This window comes from Bos javanicus, chromosome 11, assembly GCF_032452875.1.
Source record: "Bos javanicus breed banteng chromosome 11, ARS-OSU_banteng_1.0, whole genome shotgun sequence".
Classification (NCBI taxonomy): domain Eukaryota; kingdom Metazoa; phylum Chordata; class Mammalia; order Artiodactyla; family Bovidae; genus Bos; species Bos javanicus.
The window spans coordinates 49,577,968-49,591,364 of NC_083878.1; the positions used below are offsets into that span (position 1 = coordinate 49,577,968).

The 13,397-nt window shown below is 45.5% G+C and overlaps 1 protein-coding gene across 2 annotated transcripts in view; it reads right to left on the reverse strand.

Moving 5' to 3' along the window:
* The window catches only part of TCF7L1 (transcription factor 7 like 1), a 202,876-nt gene that overhangs the window by 19,997 nt on the left and 169,482 nt on the right, over positions 1-13,397 (reverse strand). For both annotated transcript variants that reach the window (XM_061432696.1, XM_061432697.1), the window contains exon 4: positions 7,255-7,338. In XM_061432696.1, the coding sequence (XP_061288680.1) occupies positions 7,255-7,338 (84 nt within the window). The remainder of the gene's footprint in view (positions 1-7,254; positions 7,339-13,397) is intronic.

The following is a 13,397-nucleotide window of genomic DNA, read 5'->3' on the forward strand; positions in this document are numbered from 1 at the left end:
CATTAAAAGAGACTAAAAGACATGTCAGTGAGATGTAATTTGTGATCCTGGGTTGAACTCTGGACCAAGAACAACACACATCTCAACAGACATGACTGGGACATTTACCAAAGTTTCAAAATATACTGTGAATTAGACAATAATCCACAAAATATATTGTGTGTGTTAGTTGCTCAGTCATGTTTGACTCCCCTGTCCATGGAATACTCAGGTCAAGAAAACTGGAGTGGGTTGCTATGCCCTCCTCCAGGGCATTTTCCGAAGCCAGGGATCGAACTCAGGTCTCCTGCATTGCAGGCAGATTCTTTACTAGTAGTGCCAACTAGGAAGCCACCATTATACACATACATATATTACTTTTCTGGTTTCAAAATAATTTAATTAGGGACTTCTGTGGTGGCCCAGTAGTTAGAACTGATGCCATGCTTCCAAGGCAGGGGCCTTGGGTTCTATCCCTGGTTGGGGAACTAAGATTCCATATGCCTCATGACAGGGCCAAAAAATAAAAAAGATTTTTTTAAAAAGATTTACTTAAAAATCCTGAATGTGAAGAGAAACTGGACTCAGGGGCAGAGAGGGGTTCAGAGGCGGGCATCCACCTGTCCCCAGATCGCTGATTCTCCAACCATTCATAAATGCTCCCTGAGAATCTGTTCTGCCAGGCATTATGACAGGTGCTGTATAAATAAATATGAACAAAACAGAGTGAATTTTATCTTGAGTTGGTTATACTCTGCAAACCAATTTATTTGCTTTGTGTGGTTGGGCACCATGTTCCATGGAGAGAGTGGAGGGCCTAAGAAGGGACAAGGTATGTGGGGCCACAATGAGGGGTCAGGATAACAGTCCACATGCAATAATCAGACATTACTCCTGAGTTATTAGAGCTTGTTTTGAAGGCACACAAATTCAAGTGGTAATAACACTTAACTCCATCCCCAGCCTGGCCCCGTTATGGCTTGTTTATATGCATTCCCTCAACAGGCAGCTTCGACATGACTCACTCCATCTCTCCAAGTATGCAGGCTGTTTCCTTTACTTGCCCTTTCCCCAGGGCCAAACTCATCTTAAAATATTTCGCTCATGATTCCAAAAGAAATTTAATAATCAAGTGTTTTCATTTTTCTAAAAAAAAAAAAAAAAAAAAAAAGTGTCCAAACCTCCAACTACTTCCGGTAACCTGGTTACCTGCTGACACTTCCAGCCTAGAAAACCTGGCCGACAGTAGACTGGAATGTTTTCTGGTTTCTGCTTCCCTTTTGCCTCTGTTTGTAGTGAGGCTGCAATTCTGGCTGCCGCTGGGAATCTTCCAGAGAATCTTCTGGCTTGCCGCTGATAAACTAAGATACCTATAGCCCCAACCCAGACCAGTTTAATCATATTCTTGGGAGCACTGATGCTAAATTCTATAGGCTTATTATCTCTATTATCTGTGTAATGTCTCTGTTTGGTCTGGTATCTAATTTCAAAATTCATCACCTCTTAGTCTGCTAAATAAACTATATTTTTATTTTTAATTTTTAAAATCCTTATTTATTTATTTGCCTGCATCGGATCTTAGTTGAGACATGAGGAATCTTCGCTGTGGCATGTGAGCTTAGTCATCCTGTAGCACACGGGATCTTAGTTCCCTGACCAGGAATCGAACCTGTGTCCTTTGCATTGGAAGGTAGATTCTAAACCACTGGACTACCAGAGAAATCCCAACAATAATTTATTTAATTTCTTTCAGATTTTATTATTTTTTAAAAATATATTTTAAAATTTATTTGGCTGTGTAAGGTCTCAGCTGCTTTGTTGCGGCATGTGGGATCCAGTTCCCTGACCAGGGATGGAACCTGGGCCCCCTGCATTGTGAACATGGAGTCTTAGCCATTGAACCACAGGGGAAGTCCCTATTTTTTTTTTTTAAATTAAGGTATAATTACTTATAATGTGTTCGTTTCTGCTGTGCAACAAAGTGAATCAGCTATATGTATACATATAACCCCTCTCCCCAAACACTCCTCCCATTCCACAACTCTAGGTCATCAGAGAGCACTGCAATGAGCTCCCTGTGCTCTACATAGCAGCTTCCCATAACAGTATTTTAATTGTTCTTTCCTTCTCTTATTAATAGCAGTGCTAGAGGTGGTGGGCAATCCCAAAGAAGGGCAATGCCAAAGAATGTTCAAACTACCGCATAATTGCACTGCTCTCACATACTAGCAAAGTAATCCTCAAAATTCTCCAAGCCAGGCTTCAACAGTACATGAACTGTGAACTTCCAGATGTTCAAGCTGGATTTAGAAAAGGCAGAGGAACAAGAGATCAAATTGCCAACATCGGTTGGATCATAGAAAAAGCCAGAGAATTCCAGAAAAACATCTGCTTCTGCTTTATTGACTATGCCAAAGTCTTTGACTGCTTAGATCACAACAAACTGTGGAAGATTCTTCAAGAGATGGGAATACCAGACCACCTTACCCGCCTCCTTAGAAATTTGTATTGCAGGTCAAGAAGCAACAGTTAGAACTGGACATGGAACAACAGACTGGTTCCAAATTGGGAAAGGAGTATGTCAAGGCTGTAGGCTGTCACCCTGCTTATTTAACTTATATGCAGAATACATTATGCGAAATGCTGGGTTGGATGAAGCACAAGCTGGAATCAAGATTGATGGGAGAAATATCAGTAACCTCAGATACGTAGATGACACCACCCTTATGGCAGAAAGTGAAGAGGAACAGAAGAGCCTCTTGATGAAAGTGAAAGAGGAGACTGAAAAAGCTGGCTTAAAACCCAATATTAAAAAAAACGAAGATCGTGACATCTGCTCCCATCACTTCATGGCAAATAGATGGGGAAACAATGGAAACAGTGACAGACTTTATTTTCTTGGGCTCTAACATCACCACAGATGGTGACTGCATCCATGAAATTAAAAGATGCTTGCTCCTTGGAAGAAAAGCTATGACCAACCTAGACAACACATTAAAAAGCAGAGACATTACTTTGCCAACAAAGGTCTGTCTAGACAAAGCTGTGGTTTTTCAAGTAGTCATGTATGGATGTGAGAGTTGGACCAAAAAGAAAGCTGAGCACTGAAGAATTGATGCTTTTGAACTGTGGTATTGGAGAAGACTCTTGAGAATCCCTTGGAGAGCAAGGAGATCCAACCAGTCCATCCTAAAGGAAATCTGTCCTGAATATTCATGGAAAGGACTGATGCTGAAGCTGAAACTCCAATACTTTGGCTACCTGATGTGAAGAACTGACTCATTGGAAAAGACCCTGATGCTGGGAAAGGTGGAAGGCAGGAAGAGAAGGGGATGACAGAGGATGATATGGTTGGATGGCATCACCGACTCAATGGATATGAGTTTGAGCAAGCTCCGGGAGTTGGTGATGGACAGGGAAGCCTGGCGTGCTGCCGTCCATGGGGTCGCAAAGTCCACTCAGTCGTGACTGAACTGAACTGAGAGGCGGTGGTGGTGGTATAGTAGCAAGCTAGCAGTTATTGGGGCTTATTTTGTGCAAGGCACAATTCTAAACTCATTACAATGCATGGGCTCATTTTCACACAACTCTGAGGTCAAATCTTCTTCTAATACCTATTTTATAGACGAGGAAACCAAAGCAAAGAGAGATGAGGTAATTTCCTGAAGCTTCACAAGTAGGAAGTGGCAGTGCTGGGATTCAAACCCACTTTATTACACAATCTCCAACACACATCATCCTCCCTGGGCATTTCAGGTTTGGCTCCTATTCACACACACGTGTATCTCAGATAACAGAATGAGAAGCTCTGACTTGAAAATGGAAAACGGTGGTCTCCTTCCATTTTCTGGAATATTAAGTAAGGTTTTCTCCCGTGAAGTTTTCTTTAAGCTTTTGAGGCCTGTTTTTCTGCTTTTCTGTATGAGAGTACAGAGTGTGATAATATACAACTTCCTAGAAAAGTATCTATTTTTCTATCTACAATGTAATGTATCCACTATTCATGGTTTTCCACTCTCAGACATAACATGAGCCCCTGCTCCACCAGCTGTGCTAAGATGTCTCTCAGTGACTGCAGGTTTGTCTGGCAGTGGATGCTATGAGTAGAGAACCTTGTGGCGAGTTTACGAATTTCATGTATTTTTATGTCACTTAAACGGAGATAATAAGTGAGGATGAGTAGTTGATTTATTTGAGGAAAAGGGTCTAAAAAAATGGAATCATAGGGCAAAAAAATGTGGTAATGTATATTAATACAGCTATAGTCTTTCCAATACCCGTGAATGCATGAGAGAGTTGGACCATAAAGAAGACTGAGTGCCGAAGAATTGACATTTTCAAACTGTGGTGCTGGAGAAGACTCTTCAGAGTCCTCTGGACTGCAAGGAGATCAAACCAGTCAAACTTAAAGGAAACCAATCCTGAATATTCATACATTGGAAAGACTGATGCTGAAGCTGAAGCTTCTATACTTTGGCAATCTGATGCAAAGAGCCGACTCATTGGAAAAGACCCCGATATTGGAAAAGACTGAAGGCAAGAGGAGAAGGGAGTAACAGTGAATGAGATGGTTGGATGGCATCACTGATTTCAATGGACATGAATTTGAGCAAACTCAGGGAGATAGTGATGGACAAAGAAGCCTGGTGCACTGAAGTTCATGGGGTCGCAAAGAGTTGGACAGGACGTAGTGACTGAACAACAATTAATACAGTCTCCTGGGGCCAACAGGAGAAGGAAATGGCACCCCACTCCAGTACTCTTGCCTGGAAAATCCCATGGATGGAGGAGCCTGGTAGGCTGCAGTCCATGGGGTCGCTAAGAGTCAGACACGACTGAGTGACTTCACTTTCATGCATTAGAGAAGGAAATGGCAACCCACTCCAGTGTTCTTGCCTGGAGAATCCCAGGGATGGGGGAGGCCGGTGGGCTGCCATCTATGGGGTCGCACAGAGTCAGACATGACTGAAGTGATTTAGCGGCAGCAGCAGCAGCAGCTGGGGCCAACAAAAGAATTATAGGAAGCAGAGGATTGAGAAAAGGTGGGCAAATGAGCGCTGTTAGGTATTAGATGGTAAACAGATCAGGAATGGAGGTGGAAGGTCTAGCTCTTGTGTGAAGTTGGGTGGTGAATATTAGAAGGGAAATATAGGAGGAAGAGGAGGGCTGGTGGCAGGCTTTTTGTTTTATTTTTCAGAGCTGGATCACTCTGTGCAGCAGGTGGGATGGCAAACTCAAAGAGTTCATGTGCTTGTTTTAAAAATAATTCACCTCCTCTGAATGCAGATGGAGATTTTTGAAGATATGCAGATAGGATGTGAAGGATGCTGGATGGGGATGTGCCACAGGATGGATGGGGCCATCAGCAAGGATTTGAAACACTGAAAGAGGGCTTCCCTGGTGGCTCAGTCTAAAGAATCCACCAGCCAGTGCAGGAGACTTGAGTTCAATCCCAGGTCTGGGAAGATTCCACGTGCCTCAGAACAACTAAGTTTCTGTGCCACAACTCCTGAGCCTGCACCCTAGAGCTCAGAAGCTGCAACTACTGAAGCCCGAATGCTCTGAGAGCCTGTGTTCTGCAACAGGAGAAGTCACTGCCATGAGAAGCCTGAACACCACAGCTTAAGAGTAGCCCCTGCTCGTTGCAACTAGAGAAAAGTCTGTGCAGCAATGAAGACACAGCATCGACAAATAAATAAATTTTTTTAAAAAATTAAAAAAAAAAAGAAATAAAGACAGATGGCTGTGCTGGGAGGGGACAAGCCAGTTTTGTGGTGGTGATGGGGGTCGTTGGGATGCCCTGTCCTCGACTGGCCACTAGTGGGCACCTGCACCTCGCACTTGGCCATCAACAGTTGTCTTGGAATCTAGAGGGTCACAGGCAACTTCCAGGCCTATCCCCCCTCCCCATGGGGCATGTTCTTTAGGCTGCTCAGGTCTTGGTGACGGGCCATGGAACCTCTCAGGGCAGCCTGTTCTGGATGGCTGTGACAGTCACCTGAGAACTACACAGGACATTGGTCTGTAAACTACCCAGGGCTCAGACCCTGGAAGTTGGTCTCATGATTACTGGAAATCATACAAGCTCACCGTGCCATGACTTATCTCTCTAGAGATACCTTCCTTCTTCTCAACTAAATTCTAAATTCTTTAAGCTTTTTAAAAAAATTATTATTTTTTATTGATGTATACTTGATAGGTATGCTGTGTGCTCAGTTGCTCAGTCATGTCTGATTCTTTGAAACCCCATGGACTGTAGCCTGCCAGGTTCCTCTGACCATGGGATTTCCCAGGCAAGAATACTGGAGTGGGTTGCCATTTCCTCCTCCAGGGGATCTTCCTGACCCAGGGATCGAACCCACATCTCTTGCATCTCCTGCACTGGATTCTAAGCTTTTAATGAAAAAAGACTGTCAGGAGATCTTAAAATAAGAGGAGATGAAATATGAATGAGATGAAATTCTACATCTGGGATTTGCTTGCAAACAACCCAGCGTGGTGGAAGGAGGAGTGTGAGTGAGGAAAACCATTGAAATTTTACAGAATTAAGTTTTAGAAGCATCATATATTCCAAGGTCTCCCTTCTACCTGTGTGCTCTGTGTTTCTGAGACTCACTGCACTAGAACAACACTAGTCAGCTTGTGGGGCATGTGGGTTGCCCCAAGCTCCTAAGAAAGCCTGGGAAAGAGGGATACAGGGTCCTAGCTGGGAGCATCTCCTAGCCCATCAATTTCAGTCTGTTGCAAGCCCTGAGATGAGGAGACAGATCCCACTGCACCTTCTCCCAGGACCCTCCAGACCCTCCTTTGTGACCGTGTCGCCTCGGACATTGGTAGAAAGATGTTGGTTGCCTCTAGGGATTTTTGTTTGCATATATTTTAATTGATTCTTTCCTATAACATCCTGTACAGAACAGCCTCTTCAACTGTTGCTGTGCAGCTCTGAAGAGGAAGTGAGGGCTGTGAACCGAGCTCTAGTGGGAGAGAGAGAACTGAGCTGCCAAGGTGGAGGGCCGGCGGAGGAGGACCAATACAAGCCAGGGGCAGGGCTGGCATTTCTGAGCTCATAACATCCTGGGTGGTGTGTGCGTGTGCCGAGGTGGTAGTGGTAGAGTGGTAGGGACATGCAAAGGCAACACTCTAACTGCTGCACTCCTGACCGTCTGGCTCACACACTTGGGGCAACTCTGCTAGACCTTCGGGAAGGTGGAGGCAGTGATATGGGACAAGGTCAGTGAGAGTGTCCCTTCTGTGCTTTAAGAAGAACAGACTTACCAAGTGTGCTGGGGACGGTGACCGGGCGTCCTTGACTGTGGCGCTGGCGGGGACATCGAGGAGCGGCCATTTCATCTGCAGGTACTACACAGGGGACAGAAAACAATGTGGCTGGTGAGAGGGGGCCACGCAAGAGCTCCACGTGAGCTGGGGCCAGGGGCTGGGGGGCAGACACCAAGCTTCATTGACCTGCGTGCTCCTTACTGGGTCAGTGTCCAGAGATCGGAGCAGAGTAGAGCATATATCGACACTGCTACCGCCACCAGCCCCTGCATCATTTTGGGGTAAACACGTGACAGCACAACTAACCAAAGTATAATATTCAAAGCCCCTACTGCTGAGAGTCATTAGGTGTGAGACAGCAAGACTCGTCAAGGGACCCAGGACTCCAAGTCGGTGATCCTGCCTGTTCAGTTCCATCTCTCACAGCATCACACACAACACTCCCCAGGAAACAGCCTCTCCAGAGCAATCTGGGGAATGAAGGAATACAAACGATCTGCCTGACACCTCCAGGGTCACGGGGAATATCTGTCCTTATTAAGGATGTGGATCTTTACTTCGCTGTAGTGTTTCTTGATCTTGAAAAGATTTTCCAGTATCCTGCCCTCTCCCATGCATCACTGCAAAAACGCCAACCAAACAGTCCCTAACACACACACACACACACACACTCACACATGCACTTTAAATGAAAAGTGATTAACACCAGCCTAGTAGTCTTGGGCAAGAGCCTGGGAGAGAGTGGGTAGAGAGGCAGTGAGGGGCTCTGGAGTCGGGTGTTCATGGGCTCAGGTTCTCACTCTGCTGATTATGCTGTGTAACCCTGGATAAGTGTCTTAACAACTCTGAACCTCAGTTTCTTCATCCATAGAGCAAGGTGATTATCACTAACTTGACAGGTTTTTGGAAGGATTAGGGACAATGTCAAGTCTTGAACACAATCCTGTGCCCATGGATGGCGTTTGATAAATGGCAGCTATTATTTTCATAAGCAAACCATTAATCTTTGCCGGGAGCAAAACACACATGCTGGCTTAGTGTCAACACTGATACAGTGCTTCTGGGCAGCAGACCAGCCTTGCAGGCTCTTTGCAGAATTCTTGAGGTTACTTTGAAAATTTGAGCCCTCATGGGAAGTGATGGCTCCAGGAAATGTTTCCCCAGGGAGACAGAAAGAAGTCTTTGAATTACCCCCTTGCTTCAGTTTTGGGACTGGGGAATAAAATCATGACTTGGCCTTGAGCTCTGAGCAGAGGTCAGGAAAGGAGGTTGGGTAGTACCCCTTTGCTCTCCATCAACCACAAAAATATGACTGAGAGGGCAGGGGCTGGACTTGCCACAAGGTGTCCACAGGCAGGAATCACAACCCAAGGACACATTAGCTAAGGCCCAGGGAGTGGACAGACAGCAGCTGGGGTGGGCCAAGTGGGCCCGGCCATGGGAGGTGGAAACGAATGGGGACCTCGTGAATAAGGACAGGTCCACTCTGAGCCCTCTGGTCTCCTGCCTCTCCCCAAGCTGAGTGTCATCTTTGTCCCTACCTTCTGCCTATCTTATTTGCTTCCTTCCTTTACACCCCCACTCATTTATTTCCCTTCTCAGAGCCTACATTTCCTAGATGAACTAACTGCGATTTAAATGCCTTTGGCAAGTCAACGGCACTGGACAAATGTATCATTAGTAAAAACTCATTTCCTCAGTGAATAACTTTTGTGCCACCCTGACAGTTTTCACAGCAGACTTACATATGTAAAACAGTTTAACTTCCATGACAACTCTGCTATGACATGCTGGGGTGGCTGTCTTAAACTGCAAGACGAGCTAATGGAAGTAAATTCAGGGTAGATGACTTGCCCACGTTATGAAAAGCTGGAGCTGAGGTCTCTTGACTTCAAATCCCACACTCCTCACCACAACATGATTCATAAAGCTTTTCTTAACACAATCTTCTGGAACATTCCACTGCCCCCCATAGCCTTTTCTTGGCTCTGATGGGTTTTTTTTCTCTCCTTTTATGTCTCAAACAGGGCTGGCCACCCAGAAGCTGAATGAATACATACATGGCAATGTATTACTGTAGGGACTCTTGAGGTGGCCAGAGCTTGCATGTTGAGTACTAATTATCACACTTGTTTCTCTACAACCACAAATACCAGGTGAAGTGTTCCAAATTTACCCCCCGCCACATGAAACACCAGTGTTCCTAAAATCCATCAACTCTTCCAGCATCTGGTTCCCTGTCTACAGTCACGAGGGTCAACACCGAACACTCTTCACTCTTGTTGCTTTCTTAGGCACGCATGTTGGGGTGGTGCAGAGGAATTGATCTGAATCCTGATTTGGGACAGTGCTGGAGTTTGGGCTCTTTAAGAATACTATCTGCTTAGCTTATGGGCTGGTAGACATAGCAAGCTTGTAGGATTCTTGCAGTTTCTCAACTGTGGCACCATTGACATTTGGGGCTACAGAATTCTTTGTAGTGGGGGCTGTCCTGTGCATTTGAAGATGTTTAGCAGCATCCCTGGCTTCTACCTATTGAATACCAGTAGCACTCACTCTTCTGCCTGGTTATAATAACCAAAAATGTCTCCAGACTTTGCCAAATTTCCAAACTTCACCAAATATCTCTGGGAGGGGCAAAACTGACTATGTATGTATGTGTGTGTGTGTGTATTCTTTTTCATTATAGGTTATTATTAAGATATTGAATATAACTCCCTGTGCTGGACAGTAGGACTCTGTCTATTTTGTACATGGCAGTCTGTATCGGCTACTCCCAAGTTCCTAATTTAGCCCTCTCCCACCCCCTTTCCCTTTTGGTGACCATAAGTTTATTTTCTATGTCTGTGAGTCTGTTTAGTTTTGTAAGTAAGTTCATTTGTATCATATTGTAGATTTCCATATAAGGGATATCATATAGTATTTGTCTTTGTCTGAGTTACTTCACTTACTATGATAATATCTAAGGTCCATCTATATTGCTGCAAATAGCATTGTTTTATTATTTTTTATGGCTGAGTAATATTTCATCGTGGGCTTCTTAGGTGGCTCGGGTAAAGAATCTGCTCAGGTAAAGAGCAGGTTTGACCCTGGGTTGGAAAGATCCCCCAGAGAAGGAAATGGCAACCCACTCCAGTATTCTTGCCTAGAAAATCCCATGAACAGAGGAGCCTGGTTGGCTATAGTCCATGGGGCCGAAAAGAGTCAGACATGACTTAGCAACTGAACAACAACAACAATATTCCATAGTGTATACGTACCACATCCTCTTTATCCATTTATCTGTCAACGGATGTTAAGGTTGCTGCCTTGTCTTGGCTACTGTAAATAGTGCTGCTATGAATGTGGGGGTGCATGTATCTTTTCAAATTACAGTTTTCTCCAGATATATGCCTAAGGAGTAGGATTGCTGGATCATAAGGTAACTCCGTTTTTAGTTTTTTCCAGAGTAGCTGCTCCAACTTACATTCCCACCAACACTGAGGGATTCCTTTCCCGCACACAGGGCCCACTCTCACTCACTAATTATAACTGAAACCTGGAAGCTTGGAGGGTGGCTAAAGATGTTTAGCCTGGTCCACCGCTGAAGTCTGGCTCCTTACAGATCAGTCAGGCAGCTGTGGAGAGGGGGTTCCGGGAATAGTATGCATCTTTGCAGGACCCTTCCAGCTCCAGCCGATCAAGGAGGTTGAGGGTGTGGCACATGGGTGTGCCTGTGTTCAGAAACAGCTCATTCCAAAAGGTAGGGAAATGGAGGGCTGTTGTTTCCCTCTTTCTACTCTTTGGCTTTTTTTTTTTTTTTTTAAGATTTTGAAACCAGTGGTGGGGGTAAGGAGTGGGGAGAGACCTGTAAGAGCTGGAGCCCCTGTAGCTTGGTGTCATGGAATATCTCTGCATCATAATTCTGAAGAAAGGAGCGTTCTAAAGGGACAGCTGAGCTTCTCAGCACCACAGGTTGGGAGAGAAGGAGCCAGCAACACCCCCTTGTAAGCCTTCCCAACCGCATCCCCAGACCTTTGGAGGTGGCTGTGCACTCCTAAACTCCTAAGTCAGGCTCAGCCCGATGTTCAGCGGAAATAAATCTCTCTTGGCTGTAATTCTCATGTGCGAGCGGCCAGCCCCACAGGGCTCATCACTCATTGGTGGAGAACATGTTCTTGGGGATTAAGAGATGTGTGGCTGAGCCTAGATGCTCTGCATAGTGATGGCATGTGGACAAATGAAAACTGCTGGTTTCTCCAAGCCCAGCCTAAGCTCCGTCCAACTGGCCACAGCTGGCTCCTGACCAGTGTATCATGGTCGGACTTCAGCACCTCCCTACTAGGGGATGCTCACTGGGATGGAGCACAAGGGACCTGTGGGGCCTCAATGCACCGATGGCCAAGCAACAGCAAGAGTCATTGCTTATGGGATAAGCACTCTCTTTTGTGTCAAAAAAACAGAAAGAATGGTGAGGACCCAAATGGTGAGGACTGCTAACCCTCAATTTACAAATGCTACTTAACATGCTGCTGTGTGCGGTGACTCTCTGAGACAGGCTAGGTAGGCAGCTTTCCAATCTTATTGAATCTGGGAAACTCTTTTCCGTGTGTGAGGGTTCCATGGAACACACTTGAAGTTGTTAAAGTGTTTTTTTAAAAAATTTTCTTTTGGCTGGGCCGTGCAGCATGTAGGATCTTAGTTCCCCAACTAGGTATCGAACTGGTGCCCCCGGCATTAGAAATGTGGAGTCTTAGCCACTGAACCACCAGGGAAGTTTCCTGTCTCTACTTTTTTATAGTTGATTTACAATGTTGCATCAGTTTCAGGTGTATAGCACAGTGATTCAGTTATACACACACATATACATATATATATATATAGGAAGATCTGCTATTGTGGTATTGTGGTTCAGTTAAGTAGAGTGAGGCTGTGGTTTAGAATGTGTGTTTATGTTAAGGAAGGATGATTCTATTCCTATTTTCAAATCTCTTTCACTGGGGCAGATGTTGACTTCTCTTAGGATCTACCGAAAAGGTGGTTTCTCTCACTTGACTCAGACTGGAGATTATACCTAGAAACAGATTTCCTTACACTGAAGCACCCTTGCATTCTCCAGGTAAATCCTATTCGATCACAGGGGTTTGTTTGTACTTGTATGTATTGTGGAATGCTAAACATGAATATTTTCAGATTTTTACTTCTATATTCTTAAGTGAAACTGAATAGTTTTCTTTCCTTCCTCCCTTGCTGACGTCTTTATCAAATGTTGCTATCAGCACTGCCTGCCTGTGGGCTTGGTTGCATCTGACTCTTTGCAACCCCATGGGCTGTAGCCTGCCTGGTTCCTCTGTCTGTAGAATTCTCCAGGCAAGAATACTGGAGTGGGTTACCATGCCCTTCTCCAGGGGACCTTCCTGACCAGGGATCGAACCTGCATCTCTTACGTCATTGGCAGGCAGGTTCTTTACCACTAGTGCCAGCTGGGAAGCCCCGCTATCAGTGTTATTTTGGCCTTATTATTTATAAAGGGTGCTCCTGCTCTTTTTCTGAATGTTCTGGGATCCTTTCAGTATCTCGGGCCCCTCCCCAGGCCCCTTCCATGGGGATAGCCCTTGGCCAGGTGGGCAGGGGCTTTCTTGGTGGCTCAGACAGTAAAGAATCCACCTGCAACTTGGGAGACCTGAGTTCTATCCCTGGGTTGGGAAGATTCCCTGGAGGAGGGCATGTCAACCCACTCCAATATTCTTTCCTAGGAAATCCTAGGGACAGAGGAGCCTGGCAGGCTATAGTTCATGAGATCACAAAGAGTCAGTCACAACTGAACAATTAAGCCACAGCACAGGTGGGCAGTTTCCACTCAGGTCCAGCCTGGGGAAGGGTCCCTGTGTAGGGTCTCTCACTGGAGAACCGGAGCCCTCCTCCTGGAGGGAGGTGGGGCGCTGGGCCCGCAGAACTGTGTTGTGCCTGGAGACCGTGCAGCAGATTAATTGCAGCTGTGCCCTGGAATTTCCCCAGCACACAAATCTTCATGATGCAAAACAGCTGGGAGGAAATCCCAGCATGCCCTGTCCAGAGGCAGAACTGCCAATGAGCGCTGGAGATTAACCCTCTGCCTCCCAGAAGGTAGGGACAGCTCCTTCCCCACCAGGCCCCCCAGT